Below are 16,170 nucleotides of genomic sequence, written 5' to 3'. Positions count from 1 at the left end.
AGACATACATATATGTATACTGTATATATATACTGTATATATTTATAGCTAGATAGATAGACAGACAGACATATAGATAGATGGACAGATAGATGGACAGAGAGATAGATAGACAGACAGACAGACAGACAGACAGACAGACAGACAGATAGATAGACAGACAGACAAACAGACAGACAGACAGATAGATGGACAGATAGATAGACCGACAGATAGCTAGCTAGATAGACAGACAGACAGACAGACAGACAGACAGACAGACAAACAGACAGACAGACAGACAGACAGACAGATAGATAGACAGACAGACAGACAAACAGACAGACAGACAGATAGATGGACAGATAGATAGACCGACAGATAGCTAGCTAGATAGACAGACAGACAGACAGACAGACAGACAGACAGACAGACAAACAGACAGACAGACAGACAGACAGACAGACAGATAGATGGACAGACAGATAGATAGATAGATAGATAGATAGATGGATAGATAGACAGACAGACAGACAGACAGACAGACAGACAGACAGACAGACAGACTAAACTAATTAAAAGCCTGGATATGTGTTATTTTATGTTATTTTGTTCATGAGCTTTCTCATGAGCTTTAGGCAGACGCGTCGGTCTTGTGCGCAGGCGCATTACGGCTTCTGTTCTGCTCCACTAAATAAATGGCGCTCTGGCTATGCACATTTGAATAGAGATGAGACACACAGCAGGGCAGCACAGTGAATTATGACAGTATTATAATGCTAGATGTTAATACGCTGTGTGAATAAAGCGTGTATTGCATTAGTGGCGGTACATATGGAGCTGTACAGATGAATCTCTGGCTGCATGGGGTCGCGGTCCGCTACTGAGGCTACAAGTGCGCCAGCCGGCTTTCTTCTTTATTTAACACTAACCAGCGGAGGAATTGAAGCATGTCTGCGAGAGGAAGAGTGGACAAGAGGACCACCAAGGATAGCCTCTCTCTGCTTCCATGTTTCTATTTCGTTGAGGTAGGCTGACCGACATGTTCTGTGTTTATAGTGGATCTGGATGGAGGGTTAGACTGCAGAGTCATTAATAAATCCTGGGTGATTAAATAGTGCAGAATTTAGGAGTGATCATGTTGGTTTAGTGTACTGGTCTGTGCTTTAAACTGGTATGTGTTTGCTCTTATTGTTAATTGATATCCTGTATTAATATAGGATGATAAACAGAACACATAGTGAACCATTTATCCATGAACAGCCTCATGTGTACAGTCAGTGTGAATGAGAATGCACAGTTGTGGCTAGGTGGGTAGCACTGTCGCCTCCCAGCAAGAAGGTCCTGGGTTCTATTCCCATATGGAACCGTCCGGGTCCTTTCTGTGTGGCGTTTGCATGCTCCTCTGGTGTCTGTGTGGGTTTCCTCCGGGAGCTCCGGTTTCCTCCCACTGTCCAAAGACATGCAAGTGAGGTGAACTGGAGATACTAAATTGTCCATGACTGTGTTTAATAATAATAACCTTGTGAACTGATGAATCTTGTGTAATGAGTAACTACCGTTCCTGTCATGAATTGAACCAAAGTGTAAAACATGATGTTAAAATCTTAATAAATAAATAAATGTTGTCACAGTAAGTTAAATTGTACATGTAACATGTAAGTCCTGCACTCATCCACTCATACACCTTACATGAACCTTATAGTGATTGAATCTAGAAAAATGTCTGTACAGTTAAGGATTTGAGTTAAAACCAAAATAAATGCAGAAAAGAGATAAGTCCAGATCTACAGAGCCCTGGTGGTGACATTTTGTCTTGACTTGATAAGGCATGGGTATGAGATCCTAATGCGTGGCCATGACTTAGTAAAGAAGGTTGTGCCAATGTGATCTTTTTATTTCGACAACAGCTAACATAAGAATACAGAATCATATATATTTGTTTATGGGTATTCATGTATGGGCAGTTGTAGTGTAGCGGTTAAAGCAGGGGTTTTCAACCTTTTTGGACATGCGCCCCCCTTCGTGTGCCAACCGTGAACTTGCACCCCCCCTCCCCCAACGTGCCCCCCTCCCCTTCGTCAACCAAAAGAACGTAATTAATGTTGTGCACATTATATAATTTTGCTGATTGAAAATATTATTTTAAAAAGATAATACAGTCCGACCCCATCTGAGCCGATTCTATCAGCACATTATATAAACTCGTGGTTCACTTTGGTAAATCGTAAGCGGTTCTTGCTTTTTGATGTAGATGAGAGCAGAAAACGTTACTTCACAGAGCATAGACAAAAGTTCATCAATGCTATTGGTTATGCTGTTGGTTAGTTCGGGATCATCTGCTCTGACTGAAAACGTTTAGCTCCACAGGCAGAACGACTCTGACTCTGTGGTAATACTCAGTATAATTAAGCCTGAGCTTTTTAAGGTAAGCGAGTCACACAAAATGTTCTGTAGTAGTTGGTGTTTATTTACAACCACAACATTCATTATAACAGTAAAAACAGAGAGATGACTGAGAAAAGAAACTTACGCTGCGCTTAAAATGAATTGACTCCCGAATCACTTATATCGATACTGTGAACAGAGCGTCTCTCTTAAAGACACACACACGTCCTATAACAACGGTCGTTGCTTTTGACACCGGTTATCTTCGCTGTGAGCCCTATTTTGAAGGTTTTTTTCAGACGGAACTGAATAACATTAAACGTGTGTGTGAGCGTGGTCAGTTAGAGTAATGAAATATGTCTCCCGTGGGTGAAAAATGAATTGCTTTAGTTTTAGAAGTAAAAAAATCTCGTAATGCCACGCCCCCCGGTCAGGCACTCGCGCCCCTTCAGACAAGTACTCAGGGGGGGGCGCCCCACAGGTTGAAAACCCATGGGTTAAGGTACTGGACTAGTTTGTTTTGTTTTTGTTTATTAGGATTTTAACGTCATGTTTTACATTCTTTGGTTACATTCATGACAGGAACGGTAGTTACTCATTACACAAGGTTCATCAGTTCACAAGTTTAATATCGAACACAGTCATGGACAATTTAGTATCTCCAATTCACCTCACTTGCACGTCTTTAGACTGTGGGAGGAAACCCACGCAGACACGGGGAGAACGTGCAAACTCCACACAGAAAGGACCCGGACCGCCCCACCGGGGGACAAACCCAGGACCTTCTTGCTGGGAGGTGACAGTGCTACCTACTTAGCCATCGAGCCGCCCTTACTGAACTAGTAATTGAAAGGTCGCTGGTTCAAACCTCAACGCTGCCACTGTTGGGCCCTTGAGCAAGGGCCTTAACCCTCAATTGGTTAGACAGTATACTCGCAGTCGCTTGGATAAAAACGTCTGCCAAATGCCAAAAATTTAACTGTATATAAATGGTCAAGAAGGGTAAGCCTGGCTTTATGTAAGCTTAGTCTTATTCCGAGCAGCACCACCACCATGTCAGTGTCACTGCAGTACTGAGAATGATCCACCACCTAAATAATACCTGCTCTGTGATGGTCCTGTGGGGGTCCTGACCATTGAAGAACAGCATGAAAGGGGGCTAAAAAAGTATGTAGAGAAACAGATGGACAACAGTCAGTAATTGTAGAACTACATAGTGCTTCTATATGGTAAGTGGAGCTGATAAAACAGACAGTAAGTGTAGAAACAAGGAGGTGGTTTTAATGTTATTAATGTTAATGTTATGTGGAAAGTTGTGGCTGTGCATTATTTTTATTTATATGAGAGGTCATCAGCAGGGCTTTGTACAGTCCAGTTATTAAGTAAATGTACAATTCTTTAATATATTGGCAATTCCTAAAAAGCTGTGACATTACGTAAAGTGTCCTTTAAAGGTATTTAATTGAAAACAACACAAAATTGTTTAGATTATTAATGATTATTAAATTTTTGAGGTTAATAATTCAAGGATAATGTTTCTCACTGCATTATTGCATGGTATTTAGGGATTTCACCATCCACAGTGCATAACATTATTAAAGAGTTAGAGAACCTGGAAAAATGTCTGTGCATAAAGTGCAGGGCCAAAATTAATACTGATTTTTTGTACATTACCGCATTAAAACCTGAATTCCTTCAGTAATAAATATACCCACCCAATATGGCTCACAAATACTTTGGAAACCCTCGTCAGTTAGTATAGCTGCTGTATCTAGAAACGCAAACAAAAACCATGTGACACCATGTGACCGCTTCCTTGTTGAAATTGTTCCGTCATTCGATTTAAATGATTCAAACGCATAATAGCGTGTGTCTGTTTGGGGTAATGGAGCAGAACATTTCCAAATTGACTTGCAATTTATGACTAAACACAGTTTAAGCAATTATGGGTTAAGGGTCTCGCTCAAGGACCCAACAGTAGCAACTTGGCAGTGGTGGGGTTTGAACCGGCAACCTTCTGATTACTGTCCAGTACCCTAACTGCTGAGCTACCAGTGTCCCAAATCATCAGCTGTTGTTAATGCATTTAAATAGATATACACTTTATTTGTCATATATACATATACAGGTGTACAGTACAATGAAATTCTTTCTTCACATTTTCTTTTCACTTTTCTACCACTGTCCCAATATGACAATGACAATTTAACCAACAGCGTTAAATGAAGAATCACTTATTTGCCATTTAATAATTAACTTTTCTAGTTAAAATGTTAAATATCTTAAATGTGTGTCGTTTTAATTGAAATTTTTATTACATTTATATTCCCAAGCCCATTTAGACCCGTTAGCACCCTCATCTATTACTCTGACTTGTAGGGCATATATGGGTCATAGGGCATATAGATTAAAGGCTGAGTTGATGTAATGCATTAAAAGCAGTGACCTGAATCTGGACATATATATTTTTAAAGACACACACAGGTTATTAATTTTTGATTTCACTTCTTTCACTCCTGCACCTCTGTGAAGACTAATGGAAGGAACATTTACGGCTCAACTAAATGTGAACTTATTTTTACTGATGTGGACAAGGTACAGTATTGCTCAGGGTGCTGGACTGGTATTTAAATACAGTGATAGCTCAGTGGTTAAGGTATTGGACTAGTAATCAGAAGGTTGCAGGTTCAAGCCCCATTACCACCATGTTGCTACTGTTGGGCCCCTGAGCAAGACCCCTAAACCCTCAATTGCTCTAAATCGTGCGGTGCATCATTACATCCCTAGTATATACTGATTGTAGTCCATCTGTTTCTCTACATGCTTTGTTAACCCCTTTCACCCTGTTCTTCAATGGTCAGGACCCCCACATGACCACCACAGAGCAGGTATTATTTAGGTGGTGGATCATTCTCAGCACTGCAGTGACACTGACTTGGTGGTGGTGTGTTAGTGTGTGTTGTGCTGGTATGAGTGGATCAGACACAGCAGCACTGCTGGAGTTTTTAAACACCGTGTCCACTCACTGTCCACTCTATTAGGCACTCCTACCTAGTCGGTCCAGTGCTTCTATATGGTAAGTGGAGCTGATAAAATGGACAGTGAGTGTAGAAACAAGGAGGTGGTTTTAATGTTATGGCTGATCAGTGTTTATTTGTCCAGTTAGTTTAAAAATGCATGTTGTTAAACACACACACACACACACATGATTGGCTATGTCTGAGGTGAAGCCCTATAATTTGATTGTCGCCCTATTCAGGGTATTTTTGCCTTGCTTCCAGTGTTTTCCGATGGAACCAGACACTCTGCGATCCTGATCAGGATAAAACCCTTGATGAAAATGACACATGACTGTATAATTAGCGCTTGTAATTAACTGTTCACTACAGACATGGTGTAAAAGCTACATTCTGAAAGCTGAAGTGGTTTTGCTTACCTTCTTACTGTCCTACATTACTGCCAGGTTCAGTACGTCACTGTTTTTTCTTTAATTAAATAATGCATAAAGACTTGTTAATGCTTGGTAATGGTTTGATGGGACTCTATAAGCTTGTCGGTTGAAAGAAATGAGTCAAATTTGCATCCCTGTTGTGTATTATCTAAATAGCTATCACCACCTTTTCCACATTTTGTTGTACGTTAGGTGGATGCTTCACTTAAATAAGCTTAGAGAGGCATTTTCAGGTATGAAAAGGATTCTAATCTACCTTTTAGATTGGGTTTTGGGCTGACACAATTGCATCTACACTACGTTTACATCCGTAGCATTTAGCACATGCTTTTATACAAAGTGCATTACAATTATGACTGAATACAACGCTCCTTTGTGGTGGTGGGACTTGAACCGGCAACTGTTTAATTACTGGGCCAGTACCTTAACCACTGATCCACCACTGCCAGTGCTCATCTCTGGAGTGTACCAAGTAGCACCGTTGCTTGAATGTCCATTTTATCAGCTCCACTTACCATATAGAAGTACTTTGTAGTTCTACAATTACTGACTGTAGTCCATCTGTTTCTCTGCATGCTTTGTTAGCCCCCTTTCATGCTGTTCTTCAGTGGTCAGGACCCCCACAGGACCACCACAGAGCAGGTATTATTTAGGTGGTGGATGATTCTCAGCACTGCAGTGAGTATGAGTATGAGTGGATCAGACACAGCAGCGCTGATGGAGTTTTTAAATACCTCACTGTCCCTGCTGGACTGAGAATAGTCCACCAACCAAATCATCCAGCCAACAGCGCCCCATGGGCAAGCGTCCTGTGACCACTGATGAAGGTCTAGAAGATGACCAACTCAAACAGCAGCAATAGATGAGCGATCGTCTCTGACTTTACATCTACAAGGTGGACCGACTAGGTAGGAGTGTCTAATAAAGTGGACGGTGAGTGGACACGGTATTTAAAAACTCCACTCATACCAGCACAACACACACTAACACACCACCACCATGTCAGTGTCACTGCAGCGCTGAGAATGATCCACCACCTAAATAATACCTGCTCTGTGGGGGTCCTGACCATTGAAGAACAGGGTGAAAGGGGTTAACAAAGCATGCAAAGAAACAGACGTACTACAGTCAGTAATTGTAGAACTACAAAGTGCTTCTATATGGTAAGTGGAGCTGATAAAATGGACAGTGAGTGTAGAAACAAGGAGGTGGTTTTAATGTTATGGCTGATCGATGTATGTCGTGTTTTCCTTACTAAACAGAAAGTATTTTTTACTTGATATGCTCAGTGTTACAGTGAGCAGCTGCTTCTGCTGATTCTGCAGCATATTATCTGTACCACGGTGGTTACACTGACCTATATTTCCTCTCCAAATGCATCCAAAGGGAAAAAAAACAGAGATGCATTTATTTAACAGAGACGAGGTCTGGCTTACAGTCTGTGTTTTAATTAATAACAAATGTGTTGGGTTAAGATATGTGCTCTTTACTTTAAAAACATTGCTTTATTTACCTCACACTGGGTACAAAATAGGCTTTCTCTAAACTGCTGACATGGTGTTGGACTAACACAATCATGTGAAATATTATTGTTCACTGTATCGTTGTAATTTCCCCTCAAACCAATAAAAATAATTGGCCCTCCATTATCCCTACTCAGTCATCCGTCTCTTTGTCAGAGATTAACAGATTCAAATGAGGTTTTTAAGATTCGAGAGGTTTTATTGTCACTTCAGCTGGATACAAGTACATAATGAAACAGAACAGCTTTCCTCCAGGACCAGGCATGCAACACAGACCAAACAGGATGGTCCTTCAAACTGTTGGATGGTAAAACATGATTAAATACTTGAAAATTGTGCCTTACACTTTTGTTCGTTTTTCTCCCTTTTTCTCCTGACTTGGACCTGAGCGTGTCCAATTGCCCGATTGCGTCATGGTTCCTCTCCACTAATGCCGACCCCGGCTCTGACTGAGTAGAACGAAGCTAACCCACTCCCCTCCGACACATGGGCAGCAGCCATATGCATCTTGTTACCTACACTTGATGAGTGCATATACGGATCAGCACTGTGTACGGAGAGACACACCCTGACAGCACTCTTTTGTCATCTCTGTGCAGGCGCCATCAATCAGCCCGCAGAGGTCGTAGCTGCATCAGTCATGAGAGAGCGATCCCATCCGGCGTAATATCCCACCCCTATCTGTACAACAGGCCGGCAGGCAGAGCTGAGACTTGATACGATGTACTCGAAATCCCAGCTCTGGTGTGCTTGCGCCCTTGGCCTTTATGCACTGAAATTCCTCCCGATTCCTTGAATGGTTTAATGATAGTATGCACTGTAGACGCACACGTCTTTGGACTTTGGGAGGAAACCGGAGCACCCAGAGGAAAACCGTGCGGACACGGGGAGAAAATGCAAACTCCACACAGAAAGGACCCGGACCACCCCACCTGGGGATCGAACCCAGGACCTTCTTGCTTTGAGGCGACAGTGCTACCCACTGAGTCACCGTGCCGCCCCAGGAATGGATGTTTATTAATAAATGAAATGAAGTTGAGCAGATAAAGCATGAAATATCTCAGGTTCGTCCTGTCTGACATCAAATAAAAGTCAAAGTAAATGTAATGTAAAAAAAATTGCATTTTCCATACTGTCCCAACTTTTTCTGATTTGGGGTTGTAATTAAATCCAGTATTTCAATGTGGCGTCCATATTTATTTGTAGATCTTGTGGATAATTTAAGTGTTTTTCTCAAATTCAACTACCGGGCAGCACAGTGGGTAACAGCGATTCCTCTCAGCAAGAAGATCCTGGGTTCGATTCCTGGGTGGAGCTGTCTGGGTCTCCCTGTTTGTTTGTTCTCCCCGTGTCTGGGTGGGTTTCCTTTGGGAGCTCCGGTTTCCTCCAACAGTCCAAAGACGTGCAAGTGAGGTGAACTGAAGATACTAAATTGACCGTGACTGTGTTTGATGTTGAACTTGAACTGACCTGTCCAGTCATGAATGGAACCAAAGTGTAAAACCTCACCTTGAAATCCTAATAAATAAATAAACAAATTCAGCTACCAGTGTCAGATTTTCTTTGTCATTCATCAGCACACATTAAGATTCTAATTCACTTTGTCATGCTTATAAATGTTGCATTATCACTGAGCCGTCTGTCACCTTGCGTGGCTTTCACGGCGGATTGAAAATATCTTTTCTATGTGGGTTCAGTAAGTGTGTTGGTAGAACTCGGAGCTCCTGAAGAGAATAGACTCTCTAAGCACTTCAGTATAATTGCTTAGTTGTGTATGGATGCAGAAGGAAGAGATTAGTGCAGTGATCCATGCTTTTTTAGCCTGATGCATTACATGCACGCCCGGTGCGTTCGACCAGTATATTACAGCGAAATCCTTTCAGTGCCTCGTTCAGAACATTTGCATATGCAAGGTTAAATCCTAACTGCATCCTAACAAATCTTTATTTCAGTGCTGTACACCGAGGAAAGACAACAAGTATACACGCCTGAACATTACAACAAACTCTTATTCAGGACAACACAAGTGCAGTTTTAATATACACAATATTGCCAAAAGTACTTGCTCGTCTGCCTTCACACGCATATGAACTTGAGTGACTCCCATTCTTAATCCATAGGGTTTAATATGATGTCGGTCCACCCTTTGCAGCTATAACAGCTTCAACTCTTCTAGGAAGGCTTTCCACAAGGTTTAGGAGTGTGTTTATGGGAGTTTTTGACCATTCTTCCAGAAGCGCATTTGTGAGGTCAGACACTGATGTTGGACGAGAAGGCCTGGCTCACAGTCTCCCAAACTGGCTCCACACCAAACTGGCTCATCCATGTCTTTATGGACCTTGCTTTGTACACTGGTGCGCAGTCATGTTGGAACAGGAAGGGACCATCCCCAAACTGTTCCCACAAAGTTGGGAGCATGAAATTGTCCAAAATCTCTTGGTATGCTGAAGCATTAAGAGTTCCTTTCACTGGAACTAAGGGGCCGAGCCCGACTCCTGAAGAACACCCCCACACCATAATCCCCCCTCCACCAAACTTTACACTCGGCACAATACAGTCAGACAAGTACCGTTCTCCTGGCAACCACCAAACCCAGACTCGTCCAACTGCTCTATAGTTCAGTGGCGGTGTGCTTTACACCACTGCATCCGACGCTTTGCATTGCGCTTGGTGATGTAAGGCTTGGTTGCAGCTGCTTAGCCATGGAAACCCATTCCATGAAGCTCTACACACTGTTCTTGAGCTGATCTGAAGTTTGGAGGTCTGTAGCGATTGACTCTGCAGAAAGTTGGCGACCTCTGCGCACTATGTGCCTCAGCATCCGCTGACCCGCTCTGTCATTTTACGTGGCTAACACTTGGTGGCCGAGTTGCTGTCATTCCCAATCGCTTCCACTTTGTTATAATAGCACTGACAGTCGACTGTGGAATATTTAGTATGGAGGAAATTTCCCGACTGGACTTGTTGCACAGGTGGCATCACGGTACCACGCTGGAATTCACTGAGCTCCTGAGAGCGACCCGTTCTTTCACTAATGTGTGTAGAAGCAGTCTGCATGCCGAGGTGCTTGGTTTTATACACCTGTGGCCATGGAAGTGATTGGAACACCTGAATTTAATGATATGGATTGGTGAGTGAATACTTTTGGCAGTATAGTGTACCTTGCAACCATAAAAATAAAAATGATGATGATATGAAACAGACAAAATAACTGTTTTGCCATTATATGGCTCAAATGCTTAACAAGTGATAGCTCTGATCTATACCGTCAAACTGCCCAGCACTAGCGTCATTGTCAATAAGAACTAGTTCCTGTTTTGCCTGGTTAAATAAAGGTAAATAAATAATTGAACACCTATGGAATGAATTGGAACGTTGAGACTACATCTGCTTGTACGATACTGATGCCTATGTTACATATGCTTTTTGATTGAATAGGTACGAATGCACACAGACATCCATTAAACTCTTATAACAGGGGTCTTATCTCAGGTGAGTGTAGGCTGTTAAAGCTGGAGGGTTCTTGGTTTTTAAACAATATGTTAAATAAACTCATGGTCGTCCACATGAATTATGTGTTACTGGCGTCAGAATGTGCTGCCAGTGGTTCATTTCTCACCGTGTTTTTCTGCCTTTCTGTTCCAGCTTCCGATCCTGGTGTCGTCTGTGGCGAGTCTTTATTTCCTGGAATGGACGGACATTTTCAAACCCGTTCGATGGGGCTTCAGCTGCCACGACCGCAGTCTGAGTTTGCCGTATATTGAGCCCATGCATGAGGTTATTCCCTTTCTCATGCTTCTCATCCTGGCCTTCACTGCACCTGCCATCACGGTCAGTAGAAACACAGTCACAAACAAACATGTACCTTCGTACCACACTATTACAGCGGTACCTTGAAACTCCACACCAGTCGGTTCTGGGAGTGGTGTTGAGTTTAAAAGATGTTGAGTTTTGAGGTATTTTTTCTCATAAGGATGTTTGGGAAACCTGTTAATGCATCCATGGTCCTGTGAAACTGCATATATTTTAGTCTCATGTAAAATAATGAGGTTGTTTTTGACACTTAAACACTGAAAGTACAATTGAGTAACAGTTTAAAATTAACAAAAATATACAATAAAAGCTGCATTTTATTTCTTTATTGTTTCATTACGCTTCTTAATCGTGGAGATGCTTGCTCTTGAAATACCGTATTCCCTAGTGAGTTCAATACTGGCACATTCACATGAGAAGCGGCAAAACCGCTTTTGCGCTGCTGTGCCGTTATTTCCTGTTGAGTGTGACGGTGCACAAAACTTAACGTGACTTATTGTAGTAGAACACTGAGTGAGGAATTTCATTTGTGGAGAGAACTTATGATCAGTAATAATGAAGAGAAGTTTAGTATTTCTGTGTCGTTTTTTTATCCATGTTAAGCTTTATTTTAACAATAAGCATTTTAGACTCTCGGAAAAGCTGATTTTCACATTCCTCAGAAGCAGTGTTAATTTTGACAGCAAATTTTGATTTAGTTTTAGTCATAGTCTTTTGACTAAAATGTAATTTAGTTTTAGTCATAATTTAGTCATCTGAATTGTTTTAGTTTTAGTCTAGTTTTAGTCGACTAATTATCATAAGAATATAGTCGACTAAATCTACAGTCGATTCAGTCGACTAAAATACATATTTGTTTGTTTGTTTGTTTGTTTATTAGGATTTTAACGTCATGTTTTTACACTTTGGTTACATTCATGACGAGAACGGTAGTTACTCATTACACAAGTTTATTCGATTCTCAAGGTTATATCAAACACAGTCATGGACAATTTAGTATCTTCAATTCACCTCGCTTGCACGTCTTTGGACTGTGGGAGGAAACCGGAGCACCCGGAGGAAACTCACGCAGACACGGGGAGAACATGCAAACTCCACACAGAAAGGACCGCCCCACCTGGGGTTCGAACCCAGGACCTTCTTGCTGTGAGGCGACAGCGTTACCCACTTAGCCACCGTGCCGCCCTAAAATACATATAAAGGGTGTAAAATGTAAATGCTTTTTCATCAGTTCCCTTAAATTATTTAAGTCATTATATACACTTACACAAAATGAAACATTTTTAACCAGTTATGGAATATTATTAATGCTTATTGAGCATAACAATAACAAAATATTAATGACCAGTAGGCTTGCTCTGCCTGAAAAATATATGCATTGTTCATAACAAATTGCATATTACATTCTTTATAAAACTGGGTACTGTAAAAGCAGCAGTGCCGTTATGTTTCCATTATACTGCCAGCGGTGCCAGATGTTCCAGATTTGTTGTGTTTTTACCCGAGATCGTCGCCCCACATGGTTTACACATCGTCTTGTTTATCACGACGTCAAATGAGAAACGTGTCCATATATCGACTCTCCTCTTCCTCCCTGTTGACATTGTGGAGTTAATCTAGTTCCATGAGTAAAGAAAGCTCACAGGCTAGTCTGGTCTTCCCGGGTTTAGATCAAATTTGTGCGAGTGTGCTCTTACCGCGGTACCGCAAAAGAGATTAGTACTGATTGGATGGCTACCCGGCTTGTCCCGCCTCTCCACATACGCTAAAGTAGTTATGATTGGATCTCTTCCTAACTTGTCCCTACCTTCCACAAAACTAAATCAGTTCTGATCGGATGTCGTCCCTGCCAAACATTTTCGTCTCGTTTTTATTCGTTGACGAAAGTGTCGATTCATTTCGTCATAGTTTTTATCCTTTTATGTAGTTTTTATTTAGTTATAGTCTCGTTTTCGTCATGAAAAAAGGTTCGTTGACGAAAACTATGACGAAAATCATTCGTCAACGAAATTAACACTGCTCAGAAGCTCGAGCTGTAACACAAGTTTAAAAGTGAATCAGTGAAGTAAATCCAGATAAACACAGATACATGTGGAGCTGTAACACTGGATCTTATGGTTATTCCACACAAACGCAGATTCGTCTCATATTCACACTTTGATGACGTTTTAGTGCACAGATCAAACCAAGCACTGAACAAAGCGACGGTCGCACACACGTCGAGTTTAAAGGTACGAATTCTCGACAAAGGGTGTCGAGTTTCAAAGATTTGGAGTTTAGGAGACGTCGAGTTACAAGGTGCCACTGTACATCAGTTCTTATAGCCTGTATAATGTTTGCATCAGCAAATGAGTCTGTTGAGTTTAGCAACAATAATGCCCCTCCTGGTGCAACCCTCTGCACTGAGGACCAGCACTGAGAGTGCACTGACAAGTGCACCTTACAATGGCTAGGCTGTTCAGCCATGAGCCCCACTCTTTCCTGGCATCCTGTTGTGTCTTTATTACCTTGTAACAAGGGTCTGTCTGAAAACCTAGTGAGCTGCCTTGCTGCCTACTGCCTACCTGATCAGCTGCCTCAGTAGAGAGGATTCTAATAAGACATGGAACTCATAAGGCAGATTATTTAGACGCACTAATTATACAGCGATTACGCTGATTACGTCACCACAGTTTTAGCTTACTAAGCTAACACAGTTAGCTTCAGGTAGGGTGGCCACATTCATAGTCACAAAAAGGAGGACATTACACCCCAAAAGGAGGACATCATACCAGGAACAGGGGGACACCGCAACACACAGAATGAAACCAGAACCCCTATAACAGAGTTTTTGACCAATTTAAGCAAGAATTCTATAACAAATTACTGTTTTACTCACCAAATGTTGTGTCTACTTTTAATATATAAGTCTGTTCCTCACTGCCTCCAAAAGTTTACTAGCAAGCGGTCGAAATTCAACCACCCAATCACAGACTAGCATTTAGTGGGCGGACATTCTGCGATTGGCCAGTGGTGGTGGACGAGCAATGATAGGTAGCAAATGAGGCTGTTCAACCAATGAAAAATAGAAAGCATTTGTTTTGACATGTACCTGAGCCAATGACAGATAATATCACTTCAAAAGGAGGATTTTTAAGTGTCCGTCCTAGCGTTGCATGGGCGGAGGACTGGCAGCTGAAAAACCGGACCGTCTGACCAGGGGGTGTCTTTATTACACACAAACTGGCAGCCAAATGATAAAGTTTTACAAAGGAATATCTTTGAAATTCTTCCTCATAATGTTCAGGTTGCTATATTTTGGTTTTTCACTTGTCAGAGAAAATGAAGATAAAAAAATATTATTATTATTATGCGGGTCATCGTGATGTAATTCTACATGACACTCACTGTCTGTATAGGTAAATGAGTGAGTGACCACATAAAAAAAGGTATCAGTTTCTGTGCCACCCCTGTGTGAGCAATGGTCTCAGTTTGGCCACCACTGTGAAAATTGTCTGGCTACGCCACTGCGTCCGACCCAAAGCCAGACGTCTGGCCACCCTAGCTTCGGGCCATACCGACGGGCTGAGGCAACACAACCCGCTAGCACGCCAGCTGTACCGAGTACCGAAAAACGGTTAAACTGTCCCTGACGAGCCTGAATTTACAAGTAAACGACACTTGTGCACCTTTATACACATTAAACATCAATGAGAATTTAATTACATTTAATAAGAATATTTAGAACTTTTTGGGAGAAAAGTCGTGCCGCACTGAATGCTGGGATTGCCTTCAGCGCTGAGGAAGCGTCAGACGCTCCCTCGTTATTCAGTCAGATCATCACTCAGAATTAAGAACCTCAGTAGGAGCATTTTAAGGGATCTAAGAATTTAGACACGCCCTCTTCTCGGGAGTGTAGGATGATGTTAAATGCGTCTGTGTAGAGAGAGTGCTAGGTTTTCAGACAGACCCCTATATCAGTCTTTACTGAAGATGAATAAATGTACACACACATACACCTATATACTCATAAAGCATTTGGTTTTAAATCGTAATGTGTACCGTGCTCTATTTATAACACAGATTTTCTCAGCTTATTTTTGGCTAAAATCAGTTCACCCGACAGATTGCGCATTAGCATGGAAGGGACTGAGGTCACTTGTGGTTTTGCCAATTGTTACTCTGTACAGGAGTGTGTGTGTGTGTGTGTGTGTGTGTGTGTTGGTGTGTGGGTGTGAATCCGTGATTAAAGAGCCAGAACCAGTAACATGGAGATAGTGTATGCTGTGATCTGCATGCTGTTTGGGCTCTGATCCAGATCCCGGTGTGGCACATCATGAGCTGACGTTCTGTCTCTATTCTTATCAGCTTTCCTGCCATAACGGTGTTCAGAGCATCACTCGTATCAAACACTGTGACCTGCAGGATTTAAACCCTTTACCTGGTGACCAAAGCAGTTTATTGTATATAGACCAGGGGTGTCCAAACTATTTTTGATTCGGCTCACAAGGTATTTTAGAAATAAAATTTAAGTTGTGTCGCTTTTAATCAGGTTTTAAATAAACTGCTTAAACTCTGGGTGGCGCTCTCACATTTTCTTTCCACCGACTCAAAACATTAACGTTACACCTACATTCATGTTCACCAGTTTTTGGATAAGCACAGCGGCTCCAGAGAAACGAAAACTTGTAACAGTTTGTGGGCTAGACGGACAGGAGGGGCGGACACAAACGCGGAGATGTGTGACAGAAACTATATTTAATAACAATAAAGACAAGACAGGGTAAACTGACAGAACAGGACTGAACAGGACTAACGGACAGGCGAAACAAAGACTAAACCGGCTAAACAGACTAAACAGGCTAACGGACAGGCTAAACAGGCTAACGGGGCTAAACCGGCTAACGGGGCAAACAAACAGGCTAAAGACAAGACAGGGTTAAACTGACAGAACAGGACTAAACAGACTAACTGGGCTAAACACAGACTAAACAGGCAAAACAGACTAAACAGGCTAACGGACAGGCTAAACAGGCT

General features: G+C 41.9%; 1 protein-coding gene across 1 annotated transcript in view; it reads left to right on the top strand.

Moving 5' to 3' along the window:
* The first annotated feature begins 929 nt into the window (after positions 1–929).
* Positions 930–16,170, top strand: part of LOC134310590 (phospholipid phosphatase-related protein type 4) — a 31,884-nt gene continuing 16,643 nt past the window's right edge. Inside the window, exons 1-2 of the mRNA XM_062992218.1 lie at positions 930–1,007; positions 10,987–11,172. Of these exons, the coding sequence (XP_062848288.1) occupies positions 930–1,007; positions 10,987–11,172 (264 nt within the window). The remainder of the gene's footprint in view (positions 1,008–10,986; positions 11,173–16,170) is intronic.

Source organism: Trichomycterus rosablanca, chromosome 3, assembly GCF_030014385.1.
Source record: "Trichomycterus rosablanca isolate fTriRos1 chromosome 3, fTriRos1.hap1, whole genome shotgun sequence".
In the NCBI taxonomy this organism is placed as follows: Eukaryota; Metazoa; Chordata; class Actinopteri; order Siluriformes; family Trichomycteridae; genus Trichomycterus; species Trichomycterus rosablanca.
This window is presented reverse-complemented; position numbering and strand designations above follow the sequence as displayed.